The 21,083-nt window shown below is 49.8% G+C and overlaps 1 protein-coding gene across 3 annotated transcripts in view; it reads left to right on the forward strand.

Moving 5' to 3' along the window:
• The window catches only part of CAPN13 (calpain 13), a 79,778-nt gene that overhangs the window by 39,708 nt on the left and 18,987 nt on the right, over positions 1 to 21,083 (forward strand). For all 3 annotated transcript variants that reach the window (XM_041756334.1, XM_041756333.1, XM_041756335.1), the window contains 10 exons: positions 521 to 695; positions 1,593 to 1,667; positions 6,097 to 6,182; positions 9,857 to 9,931; positions 10,982 to 11,127; positions 12,762 to 12,901; positions 16,607 to 16,618; positions 18,802 to 19,004; positions 20,025 to 20,061; positions 20,402 to 20,458. In XM_041756334.1, coding sequence (XP_041612268.1) covers positions 521 to 695; positions 1,593 to 1,667; positions 6,097 to 6,182; positions 9,857 to 9,931; positions 10,982 to 11,127; positions 12,762 to 12,901; positions 16,607 to 16,618; positions 18,802 to 19,004; positions 20,025 to 20,061; positions 20,402 to 20,458 — 1,006 coding nt within the window. The remainder of the gene's footprint in view (positions 1 to 520; positions 696 to 1,592; positions 1,668 to 6,096; positions 6,183 to 9,856; positions 9,932 to 10,981; positions 11,128 to 12,761; positions 12,902 to 16,606; positions 16,619 to 18,801; positions 19,005 to 20,024; positions 20,062 to 20,401; positions 20,459 to 21,083) is intronic.

Here is a 21,083-nt window from a genome sequence, read left to right on the forward strand (position 1 = left end):
GAACAGAGGCTGCTTGTGGCCACAGCAGGCACCAGGGCTGTTGGCTGAGTGAGCTCTTGGAGGGCAGGGGCAGGGTCTTGTCCATCTTTGAACACTCCGTACCCCTCAGACAACACGTATCACTATTGTTAAACTGAATAGGAAAAGTGGATATTCATCATCATAATCCCCAATGTTTATTAAGAGTTTGCCACGTGCCAGGTTAAGTAACTTGTCCAAGGTCAAGCAGCTAAATATGCGAAGAGGTTGGGATTCGATCCCTGGCCTGGGGCTCCAGCACTCCTAACCTCTGCACGACACTGCTGCTCATGCGGCTGCCCAGCCCCAGGAGACCAGGGGAAGGACAGTGGCACTTCACTGGAACCTTTACCCAGGCCAATAGAAGGCGGGTGGCCATAGTTCAGGGGTATATCGGAGAGCCCTTCCCTGGGCCATACGCAGATGTCAGCTGTACAAACTCCCTTCCTGGAGCATCTCACCAGAAGGGCCTCAGGGGTTGATATGTCTTTCCACCTGCCAGGTTTCATGGGTCCTATGTCAACCTGCACTACGGTTTCCTTCCTGATGCCCTGGTGGACCTCACAGGAGGGGTGGTCACCAGCATCAGCCTGCACTCCATTCCTTCTGACCTGGTGATGATGGTGAAGACAGCGGTCAAGACAGGCTCCCTGATGGCCTGTGGCACCCTGGCTGATGTGAGTGAGTGTAGACTCTTCATGCTGGGTCAAGCCTTTCCTCACCCAAGAGTATCTAAGCCAAACGCCCGTTTGGCTAGTAAGGGGCCACAGAGCGCTGGTGCTGTGCCTCATGTCATCACAGCAGCCCTCCTTCTGAGATAGGGGTTGCAGAATTCACTTCCAGATAGGAAATGGGCTCAGAGAGGCTAAGGGAAATGCTCCCCATCACACAGCCAGTAAGTGGCTGAGCTGGGTTCACATGCCTTTGCCTATCACTGCCGTGTGGCTTGGTGCAGTGGGGTCCAGAGGGACTGGGCAGCCGTTTGAGTCTCACTGGCTCTAAAGGCAACATCCCACAGTCAATGTGTCCCATCTTGAGAAGGTTGGATGACTCTCCAAATTATTTTGGAGTCTATTCTGAGATAGCCAGCTCCCTATCCATGAGGATCTTTCCTGTACTCTGTAAACATGTGGGTTTTGAGTCACACACCGCTAATCTGAAACACCACCTGAAAATTAATATGCATTTTAAACCCCAATTGCTCACAGCATGGGGGGGGGGGTGAGTGTTCCCGACTCCTACAGGGTGTCCAGCAGACACTTTTTGTGCCATGTGTCATTGATGACAAGGGGTCAGAAGAGCAAGCAGTCTGGGTCGGCTTCAGGACTCAGTGGGGTTGTGTCAGTAATGGAGTAAGTCTCCTGAGGTATGAAGTGCCCGGGGCCTCAACCACCTGACAGCCTTCCAACTCTGCCCTCTAGAACACAATTCCAAGAACATATGCCATTCTGGCATGAGTCAGTGGGACGCATTGCATGCAGCCACAGCTTAGCTGCTGTGATTGAATTGTGCTTTTCTCTTTCTCTGGAGAACCTGGAAATGTGTAATGCTTGGTCTGCTTTCCTCCTCTGAAGCCGACAGGTGAGGCTAGGAGAATGGAGAACGGCCTGGTGACTCAGCACGCCTACACAGTGACTGGGGCTGAGCGGGTAAGGTGCCCATGGGTTGTCCCCTGGTTTCCTTGCTTCTCTAAACAGGAGTCAGAATCAAATGCCTTCTGCAAACCCAACACGGCTTCATTCCCTCTATTCATCCAGAAATTCTGGTGCCCAGCATCTTTATCCCCCAGGGACCCACCAGAGATCGTGCTATCCTTGAATGGATCCCAGACAAGCTGAGTGTCTAGCCAGACTGTGGCATTGGCCCAAAAAGAAAGAAGAATGAACTACCTCATTGACTGGGGCAAGCCCTGAAAGTGTTTTTGTTTTTTTAAAATGATTTTTTTTTAAGATTGTATTTATTTATTTATGAGAGACACACAGAGGCAGAGACATAGGCAGAGGGAGAATCAGGCTCCTGCCGGGAGCCCAGTGTGAGACTTGATTCCAGGACCCCAGGATCACGCCCTGAGCCGAAGGCAGATGCTCAACCACTGAGCCACCCATGCGTCCCAAGAGTTTTATTTATTATATACCAACTAAACTGCTACCACAGAGGCACTCCAAAATACAGGGGCTCAACTAAGATAAAGTTCATTTCTCTCTCAGGTAAGCAGGTAAATCCAGAGTCGATAGGTGACTCTGCCGTCTGCAACATGGGGCTTCTACCTGAGAGCCCAGGGCAGCTGCTCCAAGTCCCTCATCTCCCAGCCAGGGGAAGAAAAAGAAGCCGGGGACACTTCATACATTCATATGGGAGGCACCCATCAGAAAACACACACACACCATTTCCTCTCAGATCTCATTAGTCCAAACTTAATCATGTGCCACACCCAGGCCCAAGGGAGTCTGGGAAGCATCCCGTTTAGCTGGGCCACCATCTGCACAGCTAGACTTTGTTCCATGGAAGAAGGGGGGGGCAGCTATTGGAGGACAATGGTTCCCCTGGATGCAGCAATGGACTTGGGGTAGACGAAAGTGTGTATGATTACTGTGCGCAGTATCATTTGGTCCGGAAAAGACTACTGAAGTCCAGCCTGCTCCGTTCAGTGAGAAGCAGAGGCCTGAGAGGGGAAGGCCAGGGTTAACACAGCTACTTGGGATGGCTGGGCCGAGACGCCATGTCCCCTCAGTCCCCCTCTGTGCAGTCCCCCACATAGCTGTGCGGTAACAGTGCTTCCTGGCCTCGTGAGGATTTCCCACAAACATGCCCCCATCTCTTTACATTTCCTACAACTCCTCAGGTCTAATAATGTCCTCTGGGCCCTGAGACACAGTGTTCCAAGCTCCAGGGCACATTTTCCAAGGTGCTTAGGAGCCATAGAAAGCAGAGTGTCGGGTGCTGCTTCCAGCAGGCCTTCTCGCCTTTGATTCCTTCTCTCTGAATCAGCCCGACTCCTGTCCGGTGACCTCTGGCCCCTTGCTCCATTATTTTGCGTTTGGCAAACTTTCCACAAACTACAGTCAATATCTTCTGCTTCCTGCTCTTCTTAAGGAAGTCTGAGCAAAATGCTTCCTCTGCACAGTACCTAGGGGAGTAGGCATCTAATAAATGCTCGTGGGATTCGCGGATGAGTGCGCTTGCCTGAGTGGCTGAATGCATCCATCTTTGGCCTGTGATGACATGACATCACCGAACCGCTGCCTCCCTCAATGAATAGATGTGAGGAGCTCAAAATACATTTCCCAGAAGCCAGGAAGAGGTCACCTTGATTAACCCTGGCCAGGAGAGCTCCTGGTCACAGCAGCCCCAGGCTCTCTTCCCCTGAGTCCTCTCAAGCCCATCCCAGAACTCCCAATGGGGGCAGCCAGTACCATCATCACACAGGCCACGTACAGACACTCTGCTTCCCACCACTCCCCGTCCCAGACATGGAAAGTCTAGGCTAAGGATAACAAATTGGTTTTCTCGTGTGCCAGCCTCGATCTTTGGCAGTGCTGCTGGGATGACTGTGTTGACAAGACACTGGCATTGCTTCCAGATTTGGGGAAAGAGCTATGATCGATGAATCCTCTCTGGGCTGGGCATAGGATGAAGGAACCATGGTACCTGCATGGTGTCTCTGCCACTCCTGGAAAAGGCCCTTTATACATTGGGACAGCCTTTGGTTTCAGTCTGCCGAGAGCCATGAAACCACCTCTCCTGGGACTAATTATTGACAGCCTGCAGGACCAGCATTTAAGAGAATACATTTGAGGAAGTAGCATCCTAGACTGGATAACCTGGATCACCTCTTGCCCTGGGGGTACCTTTCTGAGAGAGCTGACCAGGGCCAGGGTGTCCAGTGAGTAGCCAGGAGAGTGAAGCAAGTGGACATTTTCAGAGGTAGTCGTGACCTTGGCCTTGAGCGTGACCCCTGAGCCTCTCTGCCAAGGCCCAGGAACTTGACTTGGCTACAGATTTCTCCTCTAGAAAGAGGAGGTCACGACTGACCACAAGGGCTAAGATTAAACCGGCTCGTACATGCGGTGTGTTTTTTAATCCGCTCATCCTCCTCTGGGTGGGACACAGACAGGAAGATAAATGAAATTGGCATTTTTTATTATACACCTCGCTCAATCGGTGACTCCCCTGGGCAAGGGGGTGAGTGTTTATCTGCATGCCTCATTTAGCCCCTGCTTTTAGCTCCTTCACTCGCTGGCCGGCCCTCCCCCCTGTGCTCATCTGAGCCGCGGCTGTGTTAGGCACGGACGGTGGCTCATTAAGCTTTTGGGGCCACCGGGCAACCATTTCTCACATCCCTGCTCCGTGGGCTCCATCAGGCACTGACGGTTAATAAATATGCTGTATGCTAGACCTGGAGTGCCTGAGGATGGGGCGGAGAGGGCTGGGGAACCCTGGTCTGTGCCAGGAGCCCCCCCACTCCTATGCAGCATTAAAAGCCAAAACACCAGGGCACCCGGGTGGCTCAGGGATTGAGCATCTGCCTTCGGCTTAGGTCGTGAACCCGGGGTCCTGGGATCGATTCCTGTATTAGGCTCCCCGTGGGGAGCCTGCCTCTTCCTCTGCCTATGTCTCTGCCTCTCTCTGTGTCTCTCATGAATAAATAAATAAAATCTTTTTTAAAAAAGCTAAAGCACCTTCCCCTACGGTGCCAGCCATCTAGAAGTGAATGGAAAAGAACGTTATCCAAGCCAAGTTCTTTGGCTGTTGTCTGACTGCGTTGCTCCTTCACGGTAATGTCCTCCTGGTGATGACAGGGGCCTTGGCCAGGTGCCCCCAAGGGTGGGATTTGAGGTCAAGCTTGTGGCCACACCTGAGAGGGGGCTGGGCCCTGGAGCAGATGCGTCCTTTTTCCACTCCCACCGCCAAATCAAGAGCCTGGGCTTCAGAGACTGGCAGTGACTGGAATGACAATTATTCATCTGTCATTTACTTTGTGGCCTTGGGAAAGTTGCTGAACCTCTCAGGTGTTCAGTTTCCTCCTGTGCAAGACAAAGGTTGTATAAACATTGGCTGGCAGGGGTGAGGGTGGCGGTTTGAAGGATGGAATGTGCTGAGCTCCGAGCCCCACCTCCACACGCAGGGTTCTTTTCCAGGTGGTGATACCACACTCAGGGCTTTCTCCACGGCCTCTGGCCTGGAATCATGGAGCAAGCGGGCCCCTTCCCGCTTGGCTGGGGCCTCCACAGATGGCCTTAGCACACATCAGTGTCGCAGCTACAACTCAACCATGCTTTAATTCCTCTCACCAGGCTGAGGGCTCCTGGATCTGGAAATGTAGGTTCAAAGGGTTGAGTTTGTTTTGCTGTTACTTATCTGGTCCTGGCTTCCAGCCTCCATGGTCTGAAGGAGCCAGCCTCTGTATCTGGGAACTAGTGATGATGAGGTGCCTGGAGAAGGAAGAAAAGTTCAGGACATCGAGGTACTTGCTTGCCAGCAGAGGCAGGGTGACGGGGGCCCGGGGCAGCTCCGGGGTGCAGGTGGAGGAGGGCTAACCTGGGCTGTCTGGATGCTCAGGCTGTCCCACTCTTGCTCAGATCAGCGTCCTCCACAACCTTGCTCAAGATCACGCTGTGAAGACCCCAGCACAGCTCCCAGGGAGCTGCGGGCAGGAAAGCAGCTATGTCTGTGGAATAGAGATGCTGGTGGGGAGACAGGGCTTGCAGGAGGCCAGGGACCCGTCAAGATCTCCCCTCTGCAGCCCACAGCAACACTGCGTGCCATTCATCTGCAATTGCTCCTCAGCTCACACGCATGCCAGGAGGTGCTCGTCCAGAATGATGAAGCTGAGCCCACGCCTTCGAGGTGCTAAGCAGAAAGAGGGGCCGTTTGCGCCTCTCTCTTTCCAACTCCATGCAAGCAGCAGAGAGACATTGATTTTTTTTTTCTTTTTTCTTTTTTTTTTTTCTGGCTGCAGCCAAATGAGGTCAGAAGTTAAATTAGTCCTTGGAGGTAAAAAGCAGCTGCATTCATATCCTCTCTTTCTGCTGACTTTTGCTGGAGAGCACTGACAGGTTATTTTTCTGTTCTTTGCAGATTCAGTACGGGAGGGGCTGGGAAGATCTTATCCGCCTGTGGAACCCTTGGGGCCACACCGAATGGATAGGACGCTGGAGTGATAGGTACGGCTTCTGAAAACCTTTCTCCGGCCTTTGTGAAGGCCTGGTGTGCAGAGAGCGCCACCCACCCATCCCCACTCCCACCCCAGCCCCAGGAGGGCGACCTCCGTCTCACCTGTTATGGATCCCACTGCTGGTCTGTCTAGTTCACACCTATGTGTGGCTGTCGATCCATCTCCCATTCTCATGATGCCATTCACCAGGCATCTATTAGACACCTATTGCATGCTCTCTGCAGTAAGTTTACTGTGTTAGGTGGCACTGTGGGATATGGACAGATGACAAGACCCAATGTCTATCCCCCAGAAGGTTACAGTCTAGCACTGTGAATCCACGTACCCAGAATTAGCTGGTTTTTTTTTTTTTTAAGAGTTGGGGAAAGAGCAGGACAGGTGCCAAGTTCTACTTGGCAGGGAGAGATGGAGAGAAGGCGCCTCATCCCATAAGGGATCCCATGGGATTCTGATCGTGATGATACCATCAGGAAAAGACTTCATTTTGGGGGGAGTTGGGGAGCTGAGGCAAAGATCTGGCCACCTGGGTTGTCCATCCTCCCTAATGATCTGGACTCTGATGTATAACTGGTGTCTGGACTCACACCTTGCTCAGAGGAGGAGTGAATGGAGCTAGGTGAGTGTCAGACGCCTGTTAGCCGGGTCCCACACAGCTGGCCAGTGGGGATGCAGCTCTGTGGTCAGTGGTTCCCTGGAGCTGGGACAGCATTGCCCAGCTGCCAAAAAGACTGATCCCTGGACCCCACCCTTGCTGACTGAGAATGAGATGGCTGTCCCTAGACGGCCAGCTGGTAACAGGTTACCTGCTCCTCTGGCAGCCAGCAGGGGAGGTGGAGGGAATGGGAAGGAGAGTAAGACTGGAAAGGAAATGCAAAGCATTCAGACAAACAGGTGAACAGCATCCAATAGCAGTGAAAATCAATGCAGCGAGAAGTGAGTCCTGGAAGGCAGATGCAGAGTTGGCCAGTGTCCCTGCCTTACTTCCGGGCTACTCAGAACCCCGCCTGATGCCATAGGCCAGGCTGCGGCAGGGGCCACTCTGATCCTCTTTGAACCCCAACAGCTGGCGTGTGCCTGCTCGAGTGGGCACTCGGCAAACGTAAGGTGACTGCCCATCGGAGTGGGAGGTAGAGAAGGGGAAGCAGGCGGAAGGGAGGGAGCAAGCTGAATGAATTCCTAGAAAGCACCTGGTGGGACTGGCTGCCCCCTGGAGAACAGGACAGCTGAATCCCCTCCACAGAAGGGGAATGAAATTGCACACCAGGAACCACTAGACACTGTTGTGTTTTTACTCACCGTTCCCCTTTCTCCGTCTGTCTTGCCTCTTCCTTCGTCCCTGGGGTAGCCTTTGGGTCTTCCAATGTAAATCTTAACAACCTCTGGCCTTTGCCAGTTCTCCTCCTCAGTCGTTACCCCGAGCTGCCAGTATGGCCCAGGGGGCGATGTGGTGAACAGAATCCCTGACTCGGGGTTGGCTGTTGGGGTTGGAGTGAAGGAAGGGCAAATGTCAAGGACACATTTGCCTTGGGTAGGAGAAGAGGGGACAGGTTCAGCTTTGTCTCCTGAAGGCCACAGGGGGCGCCAGAGATGAGGGAACAGAAGCTTCCCGTGGGCTGGCATGGTCAGGGCAAGCTTCACAGGTAGAGTCGGACTTGAGTTCAAGCAGGAAAAAAAAGTATGACTCACCCAGAAAGAGATCACCAGGTAGGCGGAGAGGTGGAGAGCACTGTGCTGAGCCAGGGAACGCGTATAGTGTGTCCAGGGCCAACAGAGGAACCTGGCAGAGAAGTGCTGGGAGCTGGGGCCAGAGCGCCCAATGCCAGCTTGGAAATTTGGGCGTACACCCTACAGGCACGGGATTTATAAGGCCCTTCAACAGGGGGGAGATGTGCAGAGCAGAGAACAGAGAGGTGGACCTAGCAGCACTAACTCTGAAGGGCCACACACCTGGCTGTGCCTAAGTTGAGCACTTCCCCCTCCACGCCCCCTCCCTCGAAACAGGGCTGCGAGAAAGTGACAGGGCCACATAACCACCATCTCCACGCAGGTGGTCTATTTCCTCCCTACTTCTAAGGAGTGGAGATGGATGGAGAGAGCCGGATGGTCTCCTCTTGGCCGTAATTGAAATTTCAGACGCACACACTTAAAGGCAAACTTGCATGAATCGATAGCATATTGATTTACACCACATTTATTTTCCCTTACACACTGCAGAAAATGTAATTATCACTTAATTATAAAATTGCCATTTTACAATAACACATCTGACTGGCTCAGCCTACAGCCCGAAGCCTGAGTAGTGGTCTCCGCCTTGCTCTCCCAGCACAGAGCTGACCCTGGCCCCCAGATGCAAGCTGCTCCTAGAGGGAGATCCATTCCATGTCTGTGTCTCTGGGGCCTGGTGCTTATGAGAGCATGTCTCTACTGTGAGGCGTGGGCTGCAGATGGGACAGCGGCTCCTCCTCCACCATGGACCCTAGGTCTACCTTCTGGAATACATTATCCCAGTGAACTCAACAACTGTATTAAAGAAGCAGAAGATAACTATTGCATGCCCTGTGCCAAGGCACTGCATGACCCCTGTGATGATGTCATGGTGGGAGAGGCTCGCTGAACTCGTGGAACTCGGTGTCTGGTGAAGTAAACAAGCACTGGAAACACGGGGTGTTAGGTGTTGAGACCAGGAATGCTACAGGGTGCCATGTGGGTTCTGAGGAGGGTACTGACTACGGAGGTGGAGTGCAGGCACCACTAGTGGAGGTGGAGTTGGGACGGGGAGGATGGGGAGAACAATAGGCTTTGGGGAGGAAAGATGAGTGATGTCCTTGGAGTACAGGACTTGAAAGGAGGAAGAATATTCCAGGCAGAGGGGACCCTCATGGTCCAGGGTAGGGATAGGACAGGTATGTCCAAGGGGACAAAGACTTTCATGTTTGGAGTGTTGAATTCAACACTGTGGGGTGTGTGGGGGAAGCAGGTCGCTGCTTAGGTAGAGCTGGAGAGGTGTAGGCAGAGGCCAGGGTTCTGTTTCAGGAGCTGGAACTTCTTCCTGCGAGGTAAAGGGAATCTCTGATGTGCTTTAAGCCGCAAAAAGTCAGAATCTGATTTGTGTTCTAGAAAGATCGTTTTGATGGCAGCGTGGAGAGTGGATAGGAAGTGGGCGGGACTGCATTTTGGGACACCAGTGGGAAGTCCAAGAAGGGGATGAGGGTCCATGAACTAGAAGAGCAGCAGGAGAGGTGGAAGTAAGCGGATGGCTTTGAGAGGGGTTTCAGGGGTGGAATCATAAGTCATCACTATTTGGCAGCTGCTTGGATATGGGGGGGGGTGTAAGGGAGTGGCCCCTCACTTTCCCACTCGGGCACTGGGAGAAGGCAGGGGAGCAGGGTGGGAGAGGTTGGTTTCCAGGTCCCTACGGGCTCCAGTAGAGACGTGGCACGGCCCGTGGCATGTATCCCTCTAATGCTCAGGAACGAGGATCTGGCTGGAGACTATTTGGCAGCCACCAGCGTGCAGAGAATGACAGAGTTCTATCATTAGGCAGAATGACAGCCTCCATGTGCACCCCCAGAACTAATGGAGGACAGGGCTCCTCTGGGGCACATTTGCTGAGATGCGGTGCTTGGTGAGATCTCACATTGTGGTCTATCTCCCCATGCTTAGGTCTCCGGAATGGCAGAAGATCCGCAGCCAACATAAAAGACTGCTATACAAGGATAAGGAGGATGGCGAGTTTTGGTATTTTTTCTTTTAAAATTACATTTTAAAGCTTTCCTTATTACCCACACCCTCAATCCCTACCCCTTTCCCTAAACTTTTATGAGATCAGAGATTAGCTTTGCAGAGACCTATGTAGAAGGAGATTATTTTTTTCCACCGAGACACAGCAGCTCTAGATGGAAAATTATTTGTGTGCTTTCTCTTTGTGTCAAAGATACTTCAGTTCTGAAATATTGGAACTTCCAGGAAGTGTTAATGCTAAAAGGGAATATTGGCCCCAAAGCTTTGAAATCAACAGTTTCCCAGAAACCTGGACCTCATTATCACGCCTGGATCTCTCATGCCATCTTGTTAGGGCCCACAGCGTCCCCCTGGAGCTAGCTCCACAGTCTTCCAAAGGAGCAGTTCGTTATTAATATCTCAGCCCTGACTCTAGAGGTCTGGGAAGGACATCAGTGTCCTTGCCTGGCAGCTATGTTGGACTAAATGTTTTAAAAACGCATTTTTGGCCATGTGCTCACATCCTAAAGGGTAATATGGACATTTTCTTGAGAGGCAGTATGGTTTACTTAGTAATGTATTTAAATGAATTTAGCATGTATGAAAAGGAGCTGGGTCTCAGGAATTAGGAAGCAGAGTGACAAGTGTAAATTAGAAAGGAAAAATATTTCCGATAGCTCTGCTTTAATCACAGTACAAGGTGGGATTTTAGACGTTGCAACCATTTTACTCTGATAAGGAGTTCAACAATGAATTTGGCAAAGGGTTCGAAGGAATGGCAGTTTTCCTAGCAGCATGTAGGACCCAGAGCAGAGAGAGACGACAGCCAGCCTTCGTGGCCGTGAGAGGGACATGCAGAACCCAGAATTTTATTCTGTTCTGTCCTCCTGACCCCTGAAGAGAGAAGTGTACTTGACAGTAAATGAGCCAGGATGAGGCTCTGGTCTTTGGGTAGGACAGTGGCAAGTCCCTGGATACTGGAACTGACAAACAAAGGTACCGGGGAGGGATGGGAACCCCCACCCTAGGGACGAAACCAGTAAAATGGCGTGTATCTGTTTATAACAGGATGTCATGTCAAGATTTCCAAGACAACTTCTTCTGCCTGTATATATGCAACCGATGTCCAGTCAGCCTAAACCACAGAAACATGCCTCATGAAAGATGGTCCCAAATGATGTTTAAGAACCGTGCAACTCCAGGAAACACCGCAGGTAGTTATGACGCTGGTACTTCTTCTGCCAGATGGAAGCTGCCAGCCCTAGTCCTGTCCTGGCTCCAAGTCTCAGTGACTTTGGGTTCTAGACCATCAGCCTGAACTTGAAAGGAGAGGAATCTGTCAGTCCAAAGGGACAGATGTTCTTCTCCAAGGGAAACAGCTGCTGGTGCACTGCGTAGGAGAATCTCAAGTGTGCCTCCCCTGCCCTGTCATGCTCTCCTACTGTCCTACCAATCTCCACCCGCCTCCCAGGAGGAAGAAAGGCTCACTATTCTTCAGTAATTACCCAGGATGGTGGAGAGCTATAGAAAGAAGAGTGGACAAAAGTCAGGGTTTGGGTTAACCACCACTTTGCCCCCTAAAGCACCATCCAAACATAAGAGAGAATATTCCTACCCCATGCTGGTGGGTGTATCTCGCAGCAGCATACTGAGATCCCAGAGGTGGGCACCTCAGGACCTGTCTTTGGGCTTCCCTGACCTGAATTTTGTTGAGTGTGATCTTGGGAGGGTCACATATTCTCATTAAATCTCTTGCTCCCCATTTGCGACACAAATGAGTAAAATAGCTCTCCATAAACATGAACCTGAGTATGTTTATACATCCTCTAGAGAAGCTATGCAAATAATTTTGTGTGTGTGTGTGAGTGTGTGTGGTATGTTCACACCTAGACGTGTGTTTCCTCTCCTTGGCACCCGCTTGTTGAGAATAGTACCCCTCTTTTCAAACCTCCAGGATCTTCACTCTGCCGGTCAGAGAACCTAGGCAGCAGGAGGCCATGAGTGGGCTCTAAGGAACTGCCAAGTCATACTTGGGCAGTAAATTTATTGATTCACCTTCCAGAACCTCATCTGTTTGTGGGGCCAAAGTCCTCTTCCCTGGATATAGTGCATATCAATGAATGAAGCAAAATGATACATTGGGGGTGTTTTTAGCAATTCCTAGCAAGGGAAAGAGAGAAGGGAGCTAGGGAGCAAGTACTTGCTGGCCCTGCTAGGTACACCTGAATGCATCATCTTGTTCAGCCTTCACAAGGAGGAGCCTCTGCGTCTCCCCATCCCCCTCTCAGAGCCTCCCAACCTGTGACCTGAACCTGTTGATGTATCTTGACTCCTCTCCATCTTGACTTCTCTTCATTCTTCCATGTATTTGCATCTACCTTACTTAATCCTTACTTCTGTGTCTTGCTCTGGCTCTGCTGAGCACACCTGGAGGGTAGAGTACTATGGATTGCCATCCCTCTGCCTATTTTCCCTGTCTCCATTGGTGCTTGGGCATTGACCCCATTTCAAGACTCTGATGGTTATCACCAATGCATAAGCTCATACATACAGGATTCTGACATTCCACTTATTATGATAAAAAAGCCTTCAAATTTATAGTTAAGGAAACATTTTCACCAAGTGGGGAATACACTTCCCCTCATTGTTTTTAAAAGGAAGAGACAGAGGCTCACAAAATGAAGAAGCTTATGCCACAATTTGTAACTGTAGGGACTGGGACCTGGGTCTTAGGTCTCTAAATCCAGAGTTTCCACCACAACCCACCAGAACTTTCTGAACCAGCATGGCCTGATCTAGGAGTCGTAGAAGCCATGCTGATCTCCAGTGACAGCTCTTTCTCATGCAGAAGGACCTCTGAGAGACATGCAGTACATCTTCTCTGTGCCAGAGAGCATGGAACACGACAATGTCATCACGTCCTTCAATGTCATGCCACAAAACTTAAAGGCAAAAGGTGAATTTCCACTGACCTTCGAGGTATTCAAGGTAAGGCAGCCCAGTTGAGGGCCATCCCTTTCAGACATTTGTGTATTCCTTGGGCAGAGAGAGCAGTTGAGGTCAGCTGGGAGATTTCACTGAACTATCTCAGAGATCAAACCCAAAGGGCTCTAGAGTTCACCTGGTTCAGCTCTAAATTTGCAGGAGAACCTGGGCCTGAGAGGAGATTAGGCTTGACCAGGCTTACAGAGGAACACACCTCCTTCCTGGTGTGCTGCAGGCTCAAACACGTGTTATTCAAAAAATAGTCCGGTCCAAGACCAGCTGTTGTAACAATGCAGATTCCTGGGACTGTCCCAAACCTTCTGAATCTGAACTTCCAATGACAGAGTCTGAAAATCCGTATTGTAACAAGCTCCCTGGGTACTGCTTATGTGTAAGAACGTTTGAGAATCATTGGTTAAACATCGGCAGGAGCTTAAGGAGAAGACTGATCCTGGCTATAAAACCAAGCGGTATGTTTTTCTCTTGTATTTAGACCAAAATCCAGTCAGAGCCTGGTGGTTGGCTTACAAGCATCTGCTTGGCCACTTATCCAAGGCGAGGTGTTCCTCTCCACGTGGCCTTCCCTCTTCCCATGGCACTCCCAAGCAGCTTTGCAGCTCCTGAGGGCCATCCTTCCACCCACAAGCCTGTACACACCCCACTGTGAGGAGGTAATCGGGAAATATGTATTTTTAAGTAATACTTAAAAGTATTACAAAAGAAAATCTGATACCTCTGCTTCCACCTCCTTTACCATATAATTTAATGCATCCCAGAGATCAAGTGAATGGTTCTTAAATCATAGACTCCATGCCCTCTCTGCATGGACTTGGATAACTAAGATCCCACAACCATCCAATGCTGGGATTCTCTGTCCCTATGGTGGAGTTGAAGGAACAGAGGCTCAGCAAGGTAAGCTGATAAGGTCAGAATTAATGGCAGAGCTGGGGATTGGACATCAGATGTTCCCCAAGCCTTCAGCCAAACATAACCATCACCTCTGTGGCTGGGGCTCTGATTATAGCATCTCTAGGAACAAGCTTCATTCCTGTTCACTAAGCCTAAGGCAACAGTCAGAACCACAACTCATCTGTGACAGGCAGGGCTCCTGGGTACTCTGCTCATGCTGGTGCAGTCCTGTGTCCTGGCTGTAGTTCACTCTAATGAGAAGGCTTCCCCATGATACCGTCCTTCAGAGTTCAAAGTGTGTTCACATTCATTGCCTCAAAAACCATTTTTATAGATGTGGAAGCCAAAGTCGAGAGCAAAAGTGCCCCCCGCCCACCGCCCAAGGTACAGCTAGGAGGGAATGGGAAAGAGCTTGATACCAGAGCTCCTGGTCCCAGGTCTGGGTCTCTCAGGGTTGCTTAGACACTTCCTTTTCTCATGATGCTCATAGCTTGAAGGAAAACAATGATTCTGGCTCTAGAAGAAGGAGAGCCCTTTGAGTTCTGTTCTGAGTACATTTCTACTTCCCGGTTGCATGAAATCAATGGAAAAGAAATGGTTGGGGTTTGCCTTGGTACTTCTGAGGTGCCTGAAACCATCAAAGGACATCTAAAGATCCAGCAGCAGACAGTTGTCATTTTCCTCACCACCAGGCACGTGATCGCTCTTCCACTTGGTGGAGGGCAGGGTCTAGTTTCTCAGCACAGCAACCAAAGAGACCAAGTATTTCCTCTCCCCAGCCCCTGGATGCAAAGGAGTAGATGTGTGAGCCAGGCTTAACCAATTAGATGCTCCTCTCATGCCTACCTCCCCCGCCCCCATACTCTAGGTCACTCTGGGTTTGAACTCTTGAGAAAGTCACTAAAAGAAGGAGGACCAGACAAGGAATTATTCACAGCAAATCTTGGGGCCTGGCAGCAGCAGTGCAGGCAGATCCTGGGCTGCCATCCAGCTGTGTAGCTGTCCCCACTGCTTCCCACCCACTTTCCCAGCTGCATTCTCTAGAATTCTCATAAATGGCTTTTTGCTCATCCCACCCTGGTTGGTTTCCCTTGCTTCTGGCCAAGAATCTCTGGTGATTCAGGTGCCTTCCAAGAGGACTCTCATCCTCAGAGTCTCCTAACTCACCTCCAAGAACAAAGGAAAAGGGCTGGGGAGGAATTGAGGCATCTGGCCTACCCAGCCAGGATTGACTAGTTCTCTTATCAGGAAAGAGTAGCAGGAGAGGGCAGACCTGCTATTCTCTCCTAATGAGGACTACTGACCTCTCCTGATGAGAGACAGAAGCCCAGAGAGGGAAAGAGGGCTGCCTCTGCACAACTGGGGATGCCGTTCACATTGCCATCTATGAGTCTGGTGCCCCAGAGCTGGGCATCACAATAGCCTTGTGTTAACCAATTTGCCCAAAATCATTAGAGTTCAGGAGCCCTGGCAAGATTGTAATCCTATTTTTAAACGCTGCTGAGCCCACTTGTCTACTTTTCAGCCAGAGATGCACTTCTCAATTGTACACTTTGCTAAAAATGCAGTGAGACCAGAGGTCTCCTCAGGCTTCCTGGAGGGCCCAGTGGATCTTTCAGGATCCTGATTAAGTTAAACACCAAAGAACTGTCCAGACTTTGGCAACTCAAGAGACATTTGGGTTCCTTTCCCAGTTCAGCTGAGAAATATGCGATGTGCAGGCCAGTAACAAGACTCTCAGAAGTCTACAGGGCTCTGATGCTGTTTGTGGGTACATGCTGCCTGCATGACTGCTACATATGGTGTTATGGCCCCAGTGTGGTCCTGTGACTCCCAAGTCCTGTGGGAGCACCGCTTTGCCTTGCATCACAATAAACATGGGTGAAAGGCAGGATAAAAGGACAGAGAAAAAAGACAAGGGTGGATAAGCCATTTCATCTTCACTCCAAGGCTTCCCTCCTGAGGCTAGGACTTCCCACCTCCCTTCCAGCTCACTCTTTGTTCCCAGAAAAGGCTGCCTGGGCAAATCAACTGGTCTGTATGCATGGTTGCAGGGGGCCAGGATGATAGGATAAGCAGGAGAAAAGAACTGAAACCCACCAACAGTAGAAGACAGGGTTGGGTGGTGGGTCTTCATCACCAAGGAAGCAAAGCAGCTTGCTTTATTCCTCCTCTGCTCCTTAGACTGCTGGGATTGTTTCCACACCCATAAAACAGGGTCCCAGGGTCTCTTTCAGGGTTACAGGGAAGCACCTTGCAGACAGCAGAGTGGCTTAAAAATGGGGCTGCATCCTCAGTGCTTCTTTCTGCCACATGGAAAGACTAAACATAGTATTTTCCCATTCAGACGCACACATACATTCCCTATAAACCCAGGGATTCCTCCCATATTTCACGGTGGCATGATGGAATAAAAAAGTTTCCTCACATTGGAGCTCCCGATGCTGGGAAGCTGACATTTGGTCTAGGTTCTATCTTACCTCTGGCCCTATTGACATCTTGCTCTTCCTTGATTTTATCATCATTGCTATGAAGAGTAACCACACCTGGCTGAGCTGACAAAGGGAGTCTCCTCCCGAGTCCTTCCGTCTTGAGCTCCCTACAACTTACAACAGGTTAGGTTTTCTTTTCACATCTCTGCAGAGAGAATGAGGGATGGTCCCATCCTCTGGGGGTGTGCAGAGAACAGGCTGACCGCAGAAAGAAGGACCACAGGGCCCTGAGTGGGCTGTTGGCATCTGCTTGCCTGTGTGTTTTGGTTTAGATTCCTGAACCTGCCTTTCTTTTTCTTCCCCACAGGTCGACCCTCAGGTATGGCTCACTGCCTTCTCATGCCTCTGTTGCTGTGCATTGGTAAACTGTTACACCTCTTTCAACACCCGCAACTTTGGCATGTCTCTTGCCATTCCATGGCTGCAAATTTAGTCTTGCTCTGTCCAGTACCAGGTACAAACTTAGAATGTCCAAGCAGATCAACAGCACAGGACATATTTTTGTTATCCTGGTCTAAAGATTGAAGACCCTGAGCTTTTCTTTGGTTTGACATCTAAGAGGGGCTGCAACCATGAAACCATCCTCAGGAATTTGACCTTCAATAGATAAGATTAATTATAGCCGGTTCTTTCCTATTTAAGAAAACAAGCAGAGCTAACGGCATCTTAGGGGGACTTTAGCCTCATATTCTTGTCAGCCTCCAAATCCACCACAAACAGGGGGCACGCTCTGCAAATGCACCTGCAGAGCATATCTAGCTCCTCAAACCAAATTGCCACCTCTCCCGAGTAGCTATTCTGGCTTGGCATTGGTACAGGGTGATTTAAGAGTAAGGATGGAGAAGGTCAGATGGAGTTACAGGCACTCAGACCCCTTAAGTGGATGTGGGCTCTGCTGGGCTGTGGCTGCCAGTGGAGGTGTGAGTGCCTGAGAACCAAGGATGGCAGGGAGGGAGCAGGATGTAGCCACAACCAAAATGTAGCACCTGTAGCATTTTTCTGGGTCCTGGGCAGCTCCTCCAGGCCTTCCAGAGGTGCCCCAATAGGTAGACAGAGGCCAGGATAGGGGGTCTCTAAGCAGGGTATACTCAGAAGCCCAGACAGAAAGCAGATGACAACGAACAACAGTGGCCCAGCCACAGAGTTGGGTTTAGGATCTGATCTTTTTTTCTGGCACCCTGGTCATGGGAGTAGAGCTTCTGGAAGGGCTTTGAGGGAGATTCAAGTGCAAGGAAAAAAATCAGTGTTCTAATTCCCAGAGCTAGAGAAAGGAGTAAGGACTTGACCCTGGAAAGGGCACAAACCCCACCCTGAGAACCACAGGATCAGGTCTGTGTGCAACTAGACTCCTATTAATTTGATGCTGGGTCTCTGTGCTAGACCAAGAGCCTCCATCATGCCACATACACTCCTGGCTGCCACTAAGCAAGTCTGCTCTAAAGGATAGTGAGTCTGGACAAGGCTTCAAGAGGCCAATGGAGAGAGGAGAGCAGGGAAGCAGGGAAATTCTGGATTGCAGGAGGCACACACGCTTCTGTACATAACGCCTCCCTGTGTGCACATGCATGTGCTTACATACATACGTACCCAGAGCCACAGGACAGTGCTGACTTTCTGGAGAATTGTTCTCTTCATAGATTTTGCCAGAAGGGCTTACACAAGCCAGCTGGGCCCACTGTTAGCATCAGCAAAATCATTTTGGAGGCTCTTTCCAGCCCTTGCTGCCTACCTGGGATGGTGACCTATCTCCCATCTCATCTTGTAGCCCAGCCCAGTTTCTGCTCTCTGAAAAGAAACTCTCTCTTTCTCCCTGTTTTCCCCCAAGGCAGAGCTCACAAATAATCATTTCACAAAGCAAAACCATTCTAAATGGAATCCCCATGCTTGACTGTATTGGAGAAAATTATTTAGTAAGGGGTTTTTATTATGTAATATGTATGTGACATCTGGTAATGGGAACTGCATTATATTTATTGTTTTATCTCTAAGAAAGTATTGAAATAAAAGGAAAATGATTAGAGCCTATTATTCTCCAATGAGAAGGAATTCCAGGGCTCTACTGGGAAGATGAGATGGAGAGAATGGGGTCCATCCAACTCCGCTGTGCTATAGAGTCTAAAAAGTGCTATAAAAGGTTCAGGAGAGAAGGAGCTTCAGGAGTTCCAAAAGTAATTCAGAGTTGGAACAATTTCACTCGTTTCCATGGAAGTCTTTATATAAGCAGAGAGATAAACCCCCAAGACCCAGGATACTGTGGGATTTAATGAGATAAAACCATGTGCCATATTTTTTCGCATTCATTGTGGTGTCAGCGTCTATATTAAATAACAGTCTGAACTCTGTGGCATTTTGAAAATCCAGGTAAGCACTAATCTCTCTTTCTAGGGTCAGTAAGGTTGTTTTGGTGAATGGAGAAGGGTCTGGAAGGGTGGTGGGGTCTCTCTAGGGGGGCTTGGCCCACGCATGTAAAGGGCTTTCTGACCATCCTCATGTTTCTTTCAGTTCCAGCCCTTCTGGAAGAGGTTGCCATCCACCTTCTTTTCTCAGTTCAGAAATGCTATCGAGGGTGTAGTTTTTAAAACCAAGTGCAACCTCACAAAGTACTTCAGTCTGAACCCTGGGACCTACGTGGTGGTCATCTCTGCATACAGAGAAGAAGTTGAGTTTTTGCTCCGAATCTTTCTGAAAATGCCAGATGGCGATAGGTACAGAAACTCTGAGCTTCTAAATGTTTTATTCCACTTGATTTTATAAAGACACATCATGTCACCTTATACAGCAGGTACTGTGTCAGTAGAGGACATGGCATGGGTCTCGCTTGCAAGAAGCTCAACACGAAGGGTGATGAGAGAGTCTGAACCAATAAGGCAACCATGAACTGGTTGGGGGCACTGCTGGGTGCAAGTGCAGAGTCACATGGAAGGATGGAGGAAAGGGACCCGACTCTGGCAAGACGGACTTAGGAAGGCGTCTTGGAGACAATTGTCTGGAAACAATTTGAACTAGTCCTTGATGGAAAACATAGTCTAATGTGTAAAGGAAAATGTTAGTGCAGATAGAAGAAAGAAAGCATGGGCAGAAGCAGGGAAGTGGGTGAGCACAGGGCCTGTTGAGGTATAAGCAATGTCATATGCACAGGAAGGTGGTACATGGCCTGTGTGGCAGTTGTCTGGAATGTGGCCAGGATGGAAGTATGGTCAGTACATCAGGGAGACAGTGAAATATGGGTCTGAAAGACAAAGTCCAGTTGTGGAGAGTCTTCAGTGCTAAGTCAGTGGTCAAGACTGGGATCACCAAGCACACATCCTGTTGGGGACCTTCTCCCCTATTGGCCCTAAAGCTATAATCGTGGCCATCTTTACAGTTGAGCATGGGTGATGCCTCAGTCCAGCATGTCACATAGTCACTGTACCACCAGAACTGGAACATAAGACAAAACTTATCTGCCATCTTGGCAATGGGAGTCGCTGTACCTATGTGTGTGGTTGTGAAAGGAACCATTTGCTAAATAGCTTGATGATGTCCAGTCAAAAGCCTGGACCCGTGGTTATGATGCTTACCTGTCTGCCGACTCTCATGGCCGCCCACTTCACATCGTGCTGTGCTGAGGGCCCTTAACTCAGATCCTTAGTGTAAATGTCTAATGCCACCTAGGATGTCCTCCATATGCCAGCTCCCTTTAAATACCCATTCATCCATGTCACACTGTTTCCCTGGTTTTCTAGGAATCTGGATAGCAATCTCAATCTTACACCACTGAAGGTAGGTATCTGAAGGTTTGGTTGGCAAGCTTCATTGGCCACATCCTATCCCCAAGAATTTCTATCTCCTTCTTACCTCAGCGCAGAACAATGAAAACAGAGACACCATAATGGCCTGATGATGGCTCAAAGGGTCAGGGCAGAGGGCAAAAGACGAAGCCTGAGCCAATCACCTTCCTTCCACAAGCTTTCGTGTTCCCATTCCCCTACAAGTTTTATCCGATTGCTGGATGAAGCTTCTGTCTCAGATCTGGGTGTGGGGAGCAGTTCTTGTGTCTTCACTGTACCAGATAACCTCTTTCCCCAGAAATTTAATATTAACTATTTTCCTTTTGATCCAGGCAAGTCTTCCAGAAAGTGACTCTCAAGAAAGCATCTTCCACAAATATTCTCAACAGGTACAGTACTTACTTAGCACTTAGGGACGAGTGACAGAGGGACTGGAGGCAAGGAAACCTCTCCCAGACCCTTATCAGGGTACAGAGAAGAAAGTGACTTGGTGGGTCATTTTATCAGCCTCTCTCTTTGGATGTCTCCAGAACTGATCTGGCTACCAAACCCTGGAGAGCAGTAGCACCCTAGCTGGGTGACATCTGGGATGGAGTGTAGAGCTTGGTAAGGGTGGGGCTGATTATAGGGGGGGGGTGGTATTTTAAATCTTTAAACAAGTAATTAGCAATACTCCCGAAAGCTTTCCTTCTGCTCTGCAACCTCCCTTGGCATCATTCCTCTCGGGAGCTAGCCAGCTTCAGAAAGCACCAATGGTGTTTTTCCTGCCAAGCCACCTATGTGCACAGAGGATTTTCTTAATGGTTTAATAAACCGTTATAAAGAACTCCTTGACTTGCCAGGATAAAAACAGCTGCCAAGGGCTTTGCACAATGGGCCTTTTTCCATTGATAGTCACGTTGGTTTGGGAAATGCAAAGTGATAGATAGATATGACCATGTGTACCATGCTGGTCTTGGGCCAGGCAAAGGCCAAGGACAGGAAGGATGCCAGGCATTCAGAGGGCTAATGGGG

The sequence above is a fragment of the Vulpes lagopus genome, chromosome 5 (genome assembly GCF_018345385.1).
Source record: "Vulpes lagopus strain Blue_001 chromosome 5, ASM1834538v1, whole genome shotgun sequence".
Taxonomy (NCBI): Eukaryota; Metazoa; Chordata; class Mammalia; order Carnivora; family Canidae; genus Vulpes; species Vulpes lagopus.